Genomic DNA, 17,067 nt, shown 5'->3' with positions numbered 1-17,067 from the left:
GTACACACGAAAACAAACAAAAAAAACAGTTGTTTGTCTATAATGCAACTTACGTAATGATTCATACTTATTTAAATCATGGAATTATGTTTAAAATTTATGAATCAATTTAAATATTAATACTTTAAAACCTCACAAAAAGAGACTGTATGAAGGGAAAAATAGATCATATATCATTTTGCTCAATTAAAAGTAGAGTGGACATTCATATGATATGATCAAAACTTTATAATTTGTAAATTGATTCATAAATTTTAAACATAATTTCATGAAGTAAATAAGTATAAATCAATTTTTTATATAAATAATTGTTACTTTTTTTTTAATCTTCGGTTACGTAAGTTGCGTTACAGACAAACAACTGTTTTTTTTTTGTTTTCGTGTGTACGTAGAGTGGACATTCATATGAAATGATCCAAAACATTATAATTTTTAAATTGATTCATAAATTTTAAACATAATTCAATGATGTAAATAAGTATGAATCAATTTTTTATATAAATAATTGTTACTTTTTTTTAAATCATCGATTACGTAAGTTGCGTTACAGACAAACAACTGTTTTTTTTTGTTTGTTTTCGTGTGTACGTAGAGTGGACATTCATATGAAATGATCCAAAACTTTATAATTTGTAAATTGATTAATAAATTTTAAACATAATTTCATGAAGTAAATAAGTATAAATCAATTTTTTATATAAATAATTGTTACTTTTTTTTAATCTTCGGTTACGTAAGTTGCGTTACAGACAAACAACTGTTTTTTTTTTTGTTTTCGTGTGTACGTAGAGTGGACATTCATATGAAATGATCCAAAACTTTATAATTTTTAAATTGATTCATAAATTTTAAACATAATTCAATGATGTAAATAAGTATGAATCAATTTTTTATATAAATAATTGTTACTTTTTTTTAAATCATCGATTACGTAAGTTGCGTTACAGACAAACAACTGTTTTTTTTTGTTTGTTTTCGTGTGTACGTAGAGTGGAAATTCATATGAAATGATCCAAAACTTTATAATTTGTAAATTGATTCATAAATTTTAAACATAATTTCATGAAGTAAATAAGTATGAATCAATTTTTTATATAAATAATTGTTACTTTTTTTTAAATCATCGATTAAGTAAGTTGCATTACAGACAAAGAACTGTTTTCTTTTTGTTTGTTTTCGTGTGTATCTATACTGGACATTCATAATATTATGTTGATTCGTGTAATGCTTTTTTTTATGAACACGTCCATCGCTATTGGTATTTGATTTCTGTTTACGTACGGTGAATTGAAACGCAAGAACATCAAGGTTACATACTTCCAAATGACACATTTCGTGGAACCGCAACGTGTTTGCAAACTGTGTGAGATTTATTCTTGGTTCACGGTGCGGTGCGAACGCAGCGCGAAATAATTGTAATGATTCTAAATAAATGCAGTAGTCCGGTGTGGAAATATGACGCCATCCGAGAAACCGCATCCGCGGCTCGATGATTCCTTTGCTTTTCTGCTCATGCACCAATGATATACGTACGAACTTGAAAATAAATATTTTTAGAATATTATGCAGTATAGCAGAGCGTGTATTAAAAATAATTCAAGGTTTCAAATATTATTTTTATATTGGCTAAAATTTTTGTTTTCAATCCTCGTAGTATTTTAACTTTCTGTATTTTATTTTTTCGATTTATTTATTTACCTCCCATAGTCCGCTTTTGAACAGTCATGATTCACTATATAGTCCAGTTTGAAAATTTCAAAACAAACTAAATTTAAATTAAACAAAATGAAAACAAATTTTAAAACATTCAACATTTGTTTTTATACATATAGGATCGTTTTTACTTGACTGCAGGTTTCTCTTTATGCGGTTTATTTTTGGTATCTACTTAGTTCCTCGATTAGTCCGGATTGAAACAGCAATATCCCCTGGCTGAAATTGAATTCATACGCAGAAATCAATTATTCTCCATATTATTTTTTCCATTGAAAATTACTTTTTTTTACAAAATTTGTTTACATTTTCATTAATTCTATTTTTTCTTTATGTCGTGTAATTTTTATTCAATCTGTTCATCAATGTGAACATTGAGTAAATTTAAGATCGCGGTTGACATTATTTTTTGATTCAATTATCTATATAATTTATATACTATATAGTTTCAAACTATTATCGCTCTTTTTTTATTACTAATTATACTTACATTATCTTATTAATTAAATATCTACTTCAATAATATCTAATTAATGAGTCTATCAAATTGTTGATATTCACTCGTCGGTTTCAATTTATAAATAATTATTTTATCATTACTTAAATTGATCTTATGTAATTTAAAATCTTTATACATTTATTAAATTAATACATCTTAAATTGTGTAGTAATCTGCATAGCATTTAAGAAACAAAGAGAATGTATTTACGAGGAGAATTATCAAAGTATGTTGAAATATTAAATGTGTGTTAAGTATGATAATATTGAATGTAAATAATAGATATGCAATAATCATATTATTTTTACTTCTGTTTTTACCAATACTTATTTGATACTGTATTTGGAGTAAATATGTTTGTATTTGTACTGATTATTTTTGTGATTAAATAATTGCTTCAATAATATTTTCAAAATTTATCATATAAGTGTAAAATTAATATATTTTCTTAATGAATCATTTCTCAAAGTCATATTAGGAATCAAATTCTGTTGTAAATAACATTAAGACATTATGATTATTCAGAATGTTTAAAGAAAATATTGAATTGAAATAATAGAAATGCAATAATAACGTCATAATAATCTTGATAATGAATAATTCTGCTCCGATCAGTGCGGATTCACTATATAGTACGGTATTTAAATTAAACAAAATAAAAATTAGTATACAAAAATATTGCAAAAATGATCGTTTTTCCCTTTATTCAGTCAAGTCTCTTTTTGTGTAGTTTGTTTTTATACGGTTCTCGCTTAGTCCTCTTTTAATCAGGACTTTGGCGAATGCGATTACCGCACTATGCGAGGTATTGCATGTACACAAGAGTAAATTCTGTCATATTGGAATATCGTAAAGAATCATCCAATTATAAACTTTGTAGTCGATGGCTTTTTAAAAGCTATTGTCAGGTAGATTTATAGCTATAATATTCGAGTGGCATTCAAGTATATCTTGGTATCTGATACTTTTTCATCCTCATGCAGCAGCACCAATAAATTTCCAAGGCTTTCGAACCTTTGAGTAATCTCTACATTGGAAATGTTTGTTGTTCCCCCACATAATTATGTGACTTTATATATACACTATCAGCTTGTTTTACTCGACGATTGTTGATAGTTTTCAGGTAACAGTTGATTTCATGCTATCCTCTCTTTACATACGTGACCATTTCATGTTAATCTTTCTATCTCCAATTCCAAACATTTAGCCTTTTATCATTGTAAACGTGACGCGCTGTTGCATATCGAATATAAATAATTTAACAATTGACACAGAAACACACAGTCTTTAGAGCTAACCAAATTTCTAATTTTGTCCATATATTTTATGCGTTTCAAATAATTTAAACTAAGCATTCAGTAATTGCTTTTTTTTTTTCGAAATATCTAGTATTCAGACGTTGTGTATTTAGTGATAAACAGAAAATTTCGATAAAATGTACATAGATAACAAAAAATAAATGTTTGTGCAGTCGCATTCGGTGGTAATGCGATGGAAAACGGTTGATACGAAGCTTTCTGAAAATGCTTTCTTCTTCCTGCCAATATTGTTATGTAATCGCATTCGTAACACTTCTTTGCGCGACGTTCACCGGTTAATAATTGCGGCGCGCGGCTAAAGTATTGTTAATTACAGCTATATTTAGAGCAGGTGCATTCTTATCTTATCACGACTGCAACGAGCCTTTCCTTTATACTCGAGCGAAAAACCATTTTGTATATATATAAAACGATTGAATAATTACATTATATTTCTGCAGCAGCATTTTACACGTGCAATTTGTTGGGCGTTAATGAATCAGTGTAATTAATAACAGATCTTGTTCTGATTTTTCAAAATAATAAAATCTGTTGTATGTATGCGTGTAAATTTAGATTCATGTGGTATGATTTATGTGTGTGTGTGCGCGTCTTGTGGCTTAACGGTAATGTTAGTGGGAGGTTGAGGATTCAGGCCACAACTCTGCACCGAGAGATCTTTGCCTGCCTGCTCCATTCCAGTTTATTATTGCACTCTAATTTTGTTTGATTTCGCACAGCATCTACTAAATCTGTTCTATTTATTGATTATGGACATTGCATTGGAGCAGATGGCCTTTTTCCTCCGCACTGCGCGTTTTACCTCGGGATTCCTCAAATAATAATAATAATGACGGTTTAGAAAATGGAAATTTAGCTAACAACCATGCACATCAATGTCAACCAGTTTTGAAGTTTTCGTTCCGTTTCCGTGCGGCCGTAATTAATGTTACCAGTACAATGGAAAAAGGAAAGATCCTCTTGTACATGCATATTTATTTTTTTCGTGTATATATATTGTCATCATCTTGTTGTTTTCGACCAGTGAAAGCAAGAAACGTTTCGTTTTAAAAAAAATGAAATTTAATGTATTTAATACCAAGACCGCTTTTGTTTACTTTAGTTTTCTCCTCTGTAATTTCTACGATATTTTATCAGATAATGGATTATCTTCAGATATTAAAAATATTGTTTGTTTACTATATCGTAGACATTATTTACTTTCATATAATCCATGAATGAATCCTCGAATACTTCTAAGAAACGCATCAAAAATACTGGTATTATATTATCTAAATCTTGAAATATCTTCGTGAACAATAACTCAAATGAAATTCTACAATACATTTTAGTAATTCAACTTTAGGTTTATTGCATTTCGAATTACAGGACAAATGATGGTTATTTTATAAATAAAAAGTTTCTAAAATTGAAGTAATTATTATTTAGTTTATTTATGTCCTATAAAAATGATGAATCGAATATGTCCAATAACAACAGTAATGATTTTTGTTTGTTTGTTTGATTTCATTAATTGTGACCTAGTCGTTCAATAATACTACTAAAAAGGTAGTAAACATCTGTATACTATACATAAAAGTTTAGTATTTTAAATGTGTTATATTATTTGTTGTTTGAATTAGAGCTAATGTAGTTCAATTATGTTAATTTTCTTAATAATGTAATGTAATAATGCATTGTTTCCGCCAATACATCGAAATGTAACCGGACTAATTGATGACTTTACTTGCATAAAAATAAATTGCACTAAATGAGACCTGAATGTATAAAAACTGGAAGAAAGAAACGATTGTTTATGTATAATAAATTAAAATTTAGTTTGTTTTAAAATTTACATACTGGACTATAAAGATTTTTTATTAATTATAATTAATCCAATTTGATTCCAATGAACTAGATTTTTGTTATACTTTCAATTAATAATTAACTATCAAATTATAAATCGAAACTTTCAGTATGTTTCGTAAATTCTCAAATAATTTCTTTATTTAATGCTCTTCCTCACAATATATTCAAGTTCAAATTATTATTAATCATTTTTATTGACCACAATCTGGTTTACTTAAACCAAGGTATTTCTGCCCTTCTTGAAGCTTTTTCTAATTTTTTTAATGATACAATAACATCTATTAATTATGTTTGTTTTTCTTTAATTTTCTAAAGCTAATAATGAAGTTATTTGCTGATGTTGCTGTATAATAAGCATTTTTCAAAGTAAATCATAGACACTAATTACAAATAAATCTTAATATTTGATAGACATTTGATATTGATTATGTGAACTGAAAATTTGTTTCGTAATTGAATATTCATTCATGCTGCATGGATGATTCAATGAGGTCGTTCAACTTGTTATTAACTAATAATATTAGAATTGCACTTTAAATAGTTTGTTTCATTGTAATAAAGTGAAACTGGCTTCAATTAAACGCAAACGTAAATATAAATACACGAAACAGATGAATCATGAATGAAAGCAGGTCACCGTCGATGATAACTAATTAAAATGATGTATTACATAAAGTAACTTAACTTAAGTTATTTAATTAGAACATAAAGATATTTTTTTAACTTTTGAAAAATATAGATATTTTTTAATATTACAACTAAAGCCGGACTAATCGAGGAACTAAATACATGCCAAAAATAAACCGCACAAAGAGAGATTTCACTGTATAAAGGGGAAGAAATAATCATTTATGTATACAATAATAATTTTGTGTACTGATTTGTTTATTCTTATTTTCATCAATTAGTTTCGAAATTTTAAAACAGGGTTATAGAGAATCCGGACTGATCGAAACCGAATTATGAGAGGTTGCTGTATTTATTTACAAAGGAACTAATATGAGTCAAAAACTATCGAACTAATACGTTTTGCCCACATTTAAAAGAAAGTATTCATCAATAAATTTGATGTTTAATTTCAAAGTTGTTTTGTATAAATAATGATTAATTTGCGTTATAAATATTTGATAAATTGACGATTAAATGTTAAATGTAGAGTCAACAACTTGCTATAAATAACGTGCAGTGATAGAACTTCGAAAATCAATTGCAACCATACCATAATACCTTACGTTCATATATCCTAAGCAATAGATTGTAGCTTATCCTCGAGGCAAGAGTTGATGGTATTTGTAAAGGGATCGCCTGTTAGTCGTGCTGAGTTTACGCCACAATAGAGTTGTTTCTCCTCTCAAAACTTCCAACCAATTATTTCTTATAGAGTAGCATGCTGTGGAAGTTCAGACTCGCGTGTTTCTTCGTTGTAGTTGTTGTTGTTTTTTTTTCTTTGTTCCCGAAAAAAAGAAAAAGGAGAAGCAATTTGCTGCATGTTTGATTCGAATTACCGCGATTCACGTCATAATGTTTTATAAGGAATAAGGTTTACGATAATTGACGTTTCGTTTAAATGGAAATAATAATGATGAATTAACGCTGAAAATGTAATTACGACTGTTTCAATTAGAAGAAAATATATTTATAAATTAATACTGTTAAATAACACTTAGTACATTTGGTTTTAGAATTATATTACAATACAATTACATTAACCATTCATTGAAAGCAACTATTGATCATTGATATTTCATCCAATTATTCAAAATTTGTATTATATAACCACATTATACTAATGTATAATTATGATTAAATTTTAAGTTCTGAAGTTTGAGTCGTTTCAAACTTTTGCGTTGTTAATCTAATAGAATAACAGTTGAATTTGAATCAAGTCTATCTTTATATTTTCTGTAAGAAGTATGATACAATATCCAGGTATTATTGCAATTGATTCTTTGTTGTCGAAAGTTATGAGTTTTCGCAAGTGACAACAATTCTCGTCTCTGTAGCTTTTATAATTTAATTTCCAGTTGTTCACGTTTTATCTGTATATGGTCTTTCCAAGTTAACATTCTATATAAGAGCATACCCAAATATCTCACTTTGGTTGATGTCGCAAATTCTGTAACTGCAGCAACAATAAACCTACTTCTTGTTAAAAGAAAAGATTTTCTTAGATTTGCACAATTTGAAGATGATGTTTTGAAATTAAGAATTAATGAAATTATTGAATTAATTATTTGTGTGCATTTTTTTTATACAAATACAAAACGAGATCGAGAAAGTTCAACAGAGCTTCTTCAATTTTGACATCTTTTAGGTGAGATACGAATTTAAAACTTCACACAAGCAAAATTTGTTTCTTATTAGTAACTTTAATGATATTTTTTTTATTTTATTGCACATAATCTTAATAGGTAAAATACAACTTCATAAGGAGAATATGGTTATGATGATGAATCCCTGATGTAAGCTAATCATCAGCACAGAGGGCTTCTTTCCAATTTTGATGAAGTAACTGCATCGCGCAGAATTAGAAACTAATTGGCCGATGTATTTGTCCGTAATTGGAAGGCACGTAACATGTGTACCGCAACAAATAAGTAATTCCGAATGTTTGCTCTCCGCGAGTTCTGCGGTGGGTTTATTTACACCTCGAAAGGAATTCATGACGAGGTGCGTTTAAAGAGCAAACGTTCATATAATTTCGTGTTTCGGTATGTCGGCATTAAATTACAGTTAAGAGAGAAGCAAATAGATAGAACTGCAAAGTACAGAGAGAAAGAAACATTAATATAAAAGAGTTGGGTTCGTTTTTGTATCGAGCATTCAGACAACGACAGAGTGTCAAGGTCGTTCGGTATCTCTTGTTGCATGAATTGCGTGTGTCGCACCGAAACATGTTTGCATTGGTAAAACAAAACGTAATTCCCCCTATCGGATTGCATTCCCTGCCTCGGGCACTGGGTTATTTCGCAAGCTCGGATCTTCTTCAAACTTTACTCGCAAAACAACAGAGTAACAAACACAACAATAGTAATAGAAAATCAGGATGTTTCCAGATGGCTGCACAGTCGAAAGTTGTTTTCGATTTTCCTCTTGGCAAAACTCGACCGATCGATTTTTTTCAATAATAAATAATACCATGAAGAATCTGTATCGTAGCATAGCGGAATCCTAACTGTAGTCCTCCGGTCTGCGTCTCCTCTGTGCTCTTCAACAATTGTCGCCTCCGACGGTTTTGCAACGGCCTCGATGGACGAGACCAATCAAACGCTATTATTCTTCATCGGCAAATCTAAACAAACCAATTGCACATCGGTTTTCTTGAAGCTCGCTCGTGGTCTGCTTTGATCGTCGTGTGCGTGTTCCTCCTTTCTGTTCAACGAAATCAGAATGCGATTCACGCCTTCCTTAAACTGGAATTTATTAGGTCTCTGGTATCGTGAAGCGTACGTACACACAGAAACACTCACAAACACGTAGGAAATAACAATTGTACGATATTGCCATTAAATACGGTTAACGGTAAAACGAACGTAGGACGATTTTAGTAAAAGCGAGATGGAGAGCAGAATAAGTGTTTATATTTAGGACGATATTATTTATACAAGATTCTACGATGCAAATAAATTGTTTTCTTCGGTTATTACTCGCGCCACGGACATTTACAGCGTTTTCCCAGTGTACATGGACATAAACAATAGTTGTAATAGTTCCTACTTATGTAATTCAATGAAATATATTGCCTTCGTGCATTCCTCGTTTACATCAAAATATGATCGTTATACTCGTGATTAATGTTCGCATAGCATTTGAGGTTTATTAGATTTACCTATCAGATATGTTTAATGCACGTGGTTTAGCATAATTATTTTAAATATTATACAACAATGATATCAAACAATTCTATAGGATATAAAAACTATTGTATCTAATTAGGTAAGACAAAATCTATCAACTTTTTAAATTTATGCCAATATATTTCCTGCTAATATTTTGTTTATAAAAAATCCTATCCTTTAAAACTTGGTATTATATACTATAATATTATGAATTGAGTTTCAATATTGCCTCTCTCGCTAATGAGACAATTTTTTTAATTATTTATAATTGGAATGTGTGTCAAGGGTTTACTTCGCTGAAAGTATTTTCTCTAATGTTACATTCGCACTACAACAAACATTATACATAAATATCTTCCTACACAGTGTGTATGCGTATATCTAAGAAACATAATTCCCCTAACGATAGTAATGTAGAAGTTGATACAATTACATATATCAATTAAATAGATATTTATGTTCCGTGTTAAACTTACTGTAGACCAGCGTATTTCAATTTATGGATAATGTCACCTTGTGTCAAAACGAGAAACCGGTGAAATACTCTTAGCTGTACATGTTAGATTGCGCGTCAAAGTTTGGGAAACGTTGTTGTAGACCACGTGTCTGATAAAGTTTGAAGACCGAAGCTGTAGATGTAGATCACATTATACTTTTCATCATCCCAATATTGATGATAAATGTGTACATAGAGACAAATCTTGAAATATAACAAAAGTTTATTGTAAATGTAATCCAGCGGTCGGGGAACTTTTTTAACCATTACCCCAAAATATTATTGGGTAAGTCGATATTACCCCCCCCATACTGAAAAGAAAACAATCAATGTAAATTTTAAATAAACATTATTTATTGAATTAATTTACATTTATATATTTATAAAAAAAAATTCTTAAATTGGAACAAACAAAAATTAATTGAAAACTTTCCCCCTTCAGGTTTTGGAAAAATGATGTTGCTTCATGTTTGATATAATTACTTTAAAATTGGGACTTTTTGATGTAAGAGCAATTTGAATACAGTCTTCGGCGTTTAATCGATTTCTGTTTTTCGTTTTTATGTTCATTAGAGTGGAAAAGCCTTGTTCACAAAGGTAGGATGTTGCAAATGGCAGCAATTTTTTTACCGCCTCCTCAGTCTTTGTAGCCTTTGACAACCAAAAAGACGACAGATTTGCTCTGGTCTCAAATTGAATACGTGCTTCAGTATTGGATCGAAGTTCAAGAATTGCCTCTGCCAAACCTGGAGATACTGCTGGTATGTTAGTAATTTCACATTTAAAAGGATCTACAACCCAATTCACAGTTTGTACATCAAGATCTGAAAAGTAGTCAGAGAACTGCTCTCTGAGTTTGGTAAGATGAAATTAGAAAAATTTCCCTATTACCCAATTTTACCCCATTTTGGGTAATTTACCCCGGTTCCCCGACCGCTTTTTGATTACATTGTAATCAGTTATCTTTTATAGGAAATGAAAATATAATTGCATGATTTGATTTTTGGAATTAATAGAGCAAACCAAGTGTGAGATTATATAGAAAAGGTCGTTACCAATCTATACGCTTGGGTGGGATCGAAACCACCACTTTTGGCCTTTAAGTTTGTTGTAGAAACCATATCTAAATGGCATCGAGCATATCGAAAATCAAATTTATATCCGACCGCAATGAATAGAATACATTGTAATAAAACATAATGTTTTGTCATTTTAACGGCGCACACGTGATTTATTATTTGTATTACAACAATGTATCATAATAATATATCCAGCATGTATGGAGATGTTTAAATAATATATTGAATTAAATAAGTAATGCGATTTGATTCTTAATAAAAATCACTAAAATTAAAGATACAAATATATCAAAATCCCTTTTTTCTATATATTTTTGTAATCTCTGTTGAGTGGGAAATCCCTTGCATTTTGTTAATTATATTTACTTTCTACATTTTTTATGATAATTGTCATGTAATCTATTTTTTTTACTAATTTGTATTTTATGGTTTATTAATGGACTAGGCTGATAAATTGCAACTTATTTTTTAATAATTAAATGGAAGATTCGTTTTGCCTTTACTGTTTTAGCTAACAATTTCATTTTTTTTAGATGACTAATAAAAATATTATGAAATACGCCATGGATTTGAGATTGTTATAAAATTGTGTACCAAATCTACCGTCTCCGGTTCTCGTTGCGCGTTTCTCGATCATATCCTTCGGCGTAGTCTTGCGATCGGTGACTTGCCCTAATGCGGCCATCAGATCAATGAATCCCGCCGTGATGTTCCTAGTTTCGAATCCGAATTCTGAAGCCCTGTAATCCGATGGGAACGTGTGATGGTAATTGTGGAAGCCTTCACCGATTCCGATGTATCTCATTAACGTATTCTCCGTCGGACCTATGGTTCTGCAAAAGAAAATCGAAATCTAGTCTTCACGTAATTCGTATTCGTTTTGCCATTAGCCTGATTGTCTGTCGAGGCCGATGCTTTTACCACTTGAAAACTAATTGATTCAATATCGAATTCGCTTCTGGTCTGGTACACTCGTCACGTATAGCCAAGTGTGTCAGAAGCCGACTTTTCCCAAGAGGAATGCCCAAAAACTTATGTGCGTATGTAAATGTTTCTTACTTGTCGTACGGTTTTTCCCCGTACAAATGAGCCAAACTGTTGATGCACCACGTCAAGTTCACGCTGACGACATACGACGCGACGGAACCCAATATCGAATTCCATCCATCTTCGTTCCAAAAGTACCAAGGGACGAAAGCTGGAAAGACGAACGCCAAAAGCGTAACCAGAAAGAGATAGTACCTGAAAATACTCTCGTATACTGGAGCGTTCATCGCGACGCAATTATTGTGTTTACTTGTGTTGGAACATGACCACGGGGTTCGCTTTCAAATCCGACATGTCGATGGTTTTTCCCTTCTCGATAATGTCTGGATGTTTCCTCACCAATAACCATCCGACGTGACTGAAAAAGAACCCTCTTTTCGCGTTGTGCGGATCGGCGTCCGTTTCGCTGTACTTATGATGCAATCTGTGATCTCTGCACCAGATGTAGATGCTGTTTTGGTATGTGAAAGTCATCATTGTTGCGAGTAAAGCTTGGAACGGTAAGCTGGCTTTGTAGCTTCTGTGGCTCCATAGTCTGTGAGCACCTGCCGTCACCCCTAAATTTGCCAAGAATCGAAAAGTCTTGACTGAAACAACAAGATTTACTCAACCAATCATTCGGCTGCCTTAAATATCTTACTAAAAATCAATGTTTGCAATTTCGATTTGAATCGCTGCGTGTATCCATAAACTGCTAAAATGTGTAACACCCCCAGTAGCACCACGTTCAACCAGACGATGTCCCACTTGTACTTTTTAGTTTCTTTCTTTTGCTCTACTTTCGACATTATCGCTGACTGACTGAGCTTCTTCTACTAAAGCAATATTTATAGATGACACTTAACTAATGTGGGTTTGAAATTAAGTCTGATATATAACTATGAATGCAGTTTTTATATATAATTAAGTAAGTTAATGACTTCGCTTTGACCTTGCTGCATTTGAAATACAATTATGTAAATTTAGATTTAAATTTTAAAGCCTAAACTCAGCGAGGAATCATATTTTATACTGTGGCAAATGTCTTACTTGCGCCCGTCTTACACAAAAAGGACAACAAATTTTCATCCTTTTACCCAATTTTAAGCGTACAAATACAATGTTATCACATTACATGAAGTAAATTACAACGAATATCATAGTTTATTATGTTGACGACTTTTCTTAAATTATATAAAGTAAATATAAAGTCCCCCAAGCTGCGATCCTGCATACTCATGTTACAATGTTTCTGCCTTAAATTTTAGTTATTTTAATTTTTATTTTCAGTGAATTATTTTGGATTTGTTACTTCTACGAATCATATCCGTTGAATACCATGGAATGATTTAATAAAAATCACCAATTCAAGCAATATCCGTGCTTCTCGTTGTTTAACTTTACGTAACCATTGAAAATGTATATTTCATAATACTTTTATTATTTAACAGATCATATATTCAATTCTAAACATAATTACACGTAATTTTCAAAACTGCAAACTTTCGATTATAAATCAAGACATCTGTTTTGGTAATCATCGTTTCTGCGAAACAATTGTTCTTCAATGATCAGCTTTCTTCAACGTCAACGAATTCCTCTCATACACAAGTATATATATATATATAAAAAAAACAAACTGCAAATAACATATTTATCCCAAAGAAGGCAATAAATAAAACGAATGAAGCGAAACCGATTTCCTTCTTTCGCAAGTCTCTTTTTGGCGTTCCAGGAGAAATTGATGCCGCATTATCTAATCGAAATCGAAGAAACGCAATCGTACTATATATTTTTATTTTATTTTTGTTGCTATATGTACGTGTGTTATTTGTCTGCACTCGTAAAATATTCCTCGGTAAGAAGAGAATAAAGTAGGCATGCGTTTGCGATGAAATGAACCTGAATAAGGAAACCGGTGATGTTTTCCGCGTAACGGACTGTTATTACCTTGTTAAAGGAAATAACTTGCGTAACACATACACTTTTTTTTTGAGGTCTGTTGCATATATGTATTGATTTTCTAAACGTTTCTAATTAGAATAAGATTAATTTCCTTAAGTCATCAGAATTTCATTGCAAATAGTATAAACAATGTAGGTTTTAATAAAAAGATAAATCTAGTGGTTCTAAATGTTAAATAAAATCATTGGTTTCTTCAGCTGTAATAAACTATAGATGTACAATTAAAATATGTATGTCCTTGAACTTCATGGCAATGAATGGAAAACTTATCTTTTTGATTAGAATCCTCAAATATGGTTTTGGTTATTCCACATATTATTTTTTTTATCATAAGTTTCTGTTCTTTCGATAAGAATACATTATATACAAATTTGGTTCTAATGGACTTTAGAAAAAATAAACACTCTTATCTTAGTTTATAGAGGACTTAAATCAGGGGTCGCCAAACTTCTTTTACCGTCGACCCCTTCAAGAGTTTCTTGACTTTTCATCTAAAACTAATTTAGCTTTGAAGCCTAAAAGCTTAAATAATCGTGACATCTTTAACTTGTAGACTGGTTTGTAAGTCATTTACAATATTTGATTTTCCACTTTGGCAATTCTCAAATGTGTTAGAAATATTTTTTTAAGTAAAAGTAAGATATTTCGAATAAATATGTTAATCGCATATTGACGCATTAATGACGATGTAAATGCAATCTTCTTTATGAATTATTAATAGTATAGGTATGATTCAAAGTTTATTTGAGCGAAGTTTATTTTCCTAATGGCTTTCCACGCGGAATATCAACAATATTCGTTCCAGAAATGGAGTGGCATGAAAGTTAAGAGGAAGAAAGCAATAATATCTGAAAACACTTTCATATGTAGAAGTTTATGCAACATTTTTAACGCCGATCGACCAACAACCTTAACAATGATAGTGAAGAATATGACTGTAACTGTTTGCACGTATAGAAGGATAATTTCACATTTTCAATCAGAAATTAGAGAATCTCCACACAAACTCCCAACAAATTTGATGATGTAACAATAAATACAATTATTTTCTATAATAACTACTTTCTCGAATCGACTCAAATTGAAGGACTTACACAACTTGTTACAAAGAATCACGTTTTTCTTTAGTATTCTTCAATATTCGATTTTAATTTAATTGTAACATTCTAATTGTCATTAGCATTGATTTTACTAAACATTTATATATTCTAAATTACCGTTATTAATCAATACGTGGGTGATTTTGAGACCGTGAGATATTTGCAATTCCATTTCTTGTTTTATTTTTTTCAGTGGAGAATATTTGCGTATAGCAAAGTTTCTAACGGTGTTCGTTTTCCCATGCATATTAACTAGTTGTTATTTGAATCAATTAGCTAATTCACGTGTGTAAGCATCAATTTTTATTATAACTTAAAATCGATTCAAAACTTGAATAATAAAATTCATCAGAATAAAGTATATTTCCATTGAAGCAAACTTTTTCTGGATGTGAAAAAAAACGAACTGAAACGTGTAGATTTTGTGTAATTTACATTCTGCCGAGTAGCCATTTAGTATGCAGGTGCGTTTTCTCCATATAAACACAAACGTCATTTGGTTTCTTTTGCTTTATTTCGGCCGATGATGTGTAGTTTTCGGCACCCGAAAAAGCCATAAAACGTGCATTTTTATACATGTCCCGAAGTGAAAATTTGAAGAGGAAATCATGTGAATCTGTTTTAAATTACTATAGTTTTTTTTCATAAGGTGTAGCAGAATTAACTGCGTCAGTTCTCAATTAACCAGATGCGTTTTGGTTGAATTGGCTAAATGACCGAGAACTATCAATTCATTATAGGATTGCTGTAAATAAGGACGTTATAGTTCATGTCTTTTTTTTTTGTACGATACTGATTCGGTAAATTGAGGACGACCCTATTAAAATAAACGTTTGGTGGTCGCATGCGAAAATTGATCCAATTGCATTTTAACAATGGAAAAACCTTCGAATGGCATTCGCTTGAATCGTGTGTGTGGCAACTCCACAAAATGTTATTATTATAAACGCGTGTTGGGAGAAATCATGGATGGGTTTATGGGATTGTTGCGTAACGTTGTCGCCTCTGGCGTGATGAGGTGAGAGGTCGAAACGTTGATGATGATGATCGACTCTCGCTCTCGTGTATAATGATAATAAGTTAGATGGAGAGAATGAATGAAAGATTGAGAAAGAAAGGGTGAGAGAGAGAGAGAGTCGTAGGTCAGTGATGACGAGAAACAAAAGCACAAAGAGTAGATTAAAAATGATCGGAAATGTGCCGATTTCGCAGTCGAGTAAACAAATAACACGCGATATCGTTCCGATGGTGTTTTTCAAGCGAAATGTGTGTTACGGTTCGAAAGTTTGGAAAACATTCATCTTCGAATGGAGGCGGTGGCAGTCAGCAGCAGCAGTAACGGCGGCGGCGGCGGATGGAAATAATTACATATTTATCGCGCATTCGGTGAAATCTGTATCTCTAATAACACGACGATGACTGTAATGTCGCAACGGCAACGAAAGGAAATTAGCGCCCTCAACCACTTTCGACTTATTCTTTTCTTCTCTTTTTTTTTTCACTTCTGGGAACAAACGCGATGTCCCCAAATGCAAATTTACAAAGATACCTTATACATATCTCGTTCTCACAACATGCGATCTAATTGCCTTTTACGTTCTAATAGGATTAAATACATTAAGACCAAATGTTTAATCCTTTATTACCTGAACACAGTTAAAAGAAAAAATATATATTTTTTCTTTGTATTTATTATAAAACACATTAAAATTAAATTACCTATACATTTTTATTAAATTTCAGAAATATTTTCAATGAAAAAAAATATGTACTACTTTCTGGCAAAGTCAAGCAATTTTAAGCTTAATTCGTATAATAAATGAATTATAGTGATTTAGATTACAAAAATTTTCATATATATATATTTAGTAACAATATTATTTTATAAACTTATTTCATGGTATTCTGCTATAATTTTTCTTTTCATTACCACATACAAAAAATAACCTATATACAAGTAACAAGTGTTACTTGAATGTAGGTTTATACTCACTTTGTGTTTCCAATTGCAAAACAATCATTTTTGTATACAATTTGAAGTACCAACAAGTATTTAGGTTTGTTTCACGTCTCTTTATAATTTAAATAATGACATAAATGTGCCAGTACTTATAAGTACCGTCAGACGACAAAGGGTTAAAAGAAAAGGATATTATTAATCCTAAACTTTATTCAATGCTATC

The 17,067-nt window shown here is 30.9% G+C and overlaps 1 protein-coding gene across 1 annotated transcript; it reads right to left on the bottom strand.

Moving 5' to 3' along the window:
- Positions 1–11,353: 11,353 nt before the first annotated feature.
- LOC108569768 (stearoyl-CoA desaturase 5-like) lies at positions 11,354–12,640 on the bottom strand (the record flags this gene model as incomplete). The annotated part of the gene is made up of 4 exons (XM_017931448.1): positions 12,481–12,640; positions 12,091–12,427; positions 11,853–12,035; positions 11,354–11,626 (listed from the first exon to the last, which is right to left on the bottom strand). Coding segments are annotated over exons 1-4 (941 nt in total), but the record flags the coding sequence as incomplete, so codon positions are not given.
- Positions 12,641–17,067: the final 4,427 nt, after the last annotated feature.

This window comes from Nicrophorus vespilloides, unplaced genomic scaffold, assembly GCF_001412225.1.
Source record: "Nicrophorus vespilloides isolate i.1.1-1 unplaced genomic scaffold, Nicve_v1.0, whole genome shotgun sequence".
Classification (NCBI taxonomy): domain Eukaryota; kingdom Metazoa; phylum Arthropoda; class Insecta; order Coleoptera; family Silphidae; genus Nicrophorus; species Nicrophorus vespilloides.
This window is presented reverse-complemented; position numbering and strand designations above follow the sequence as displayed.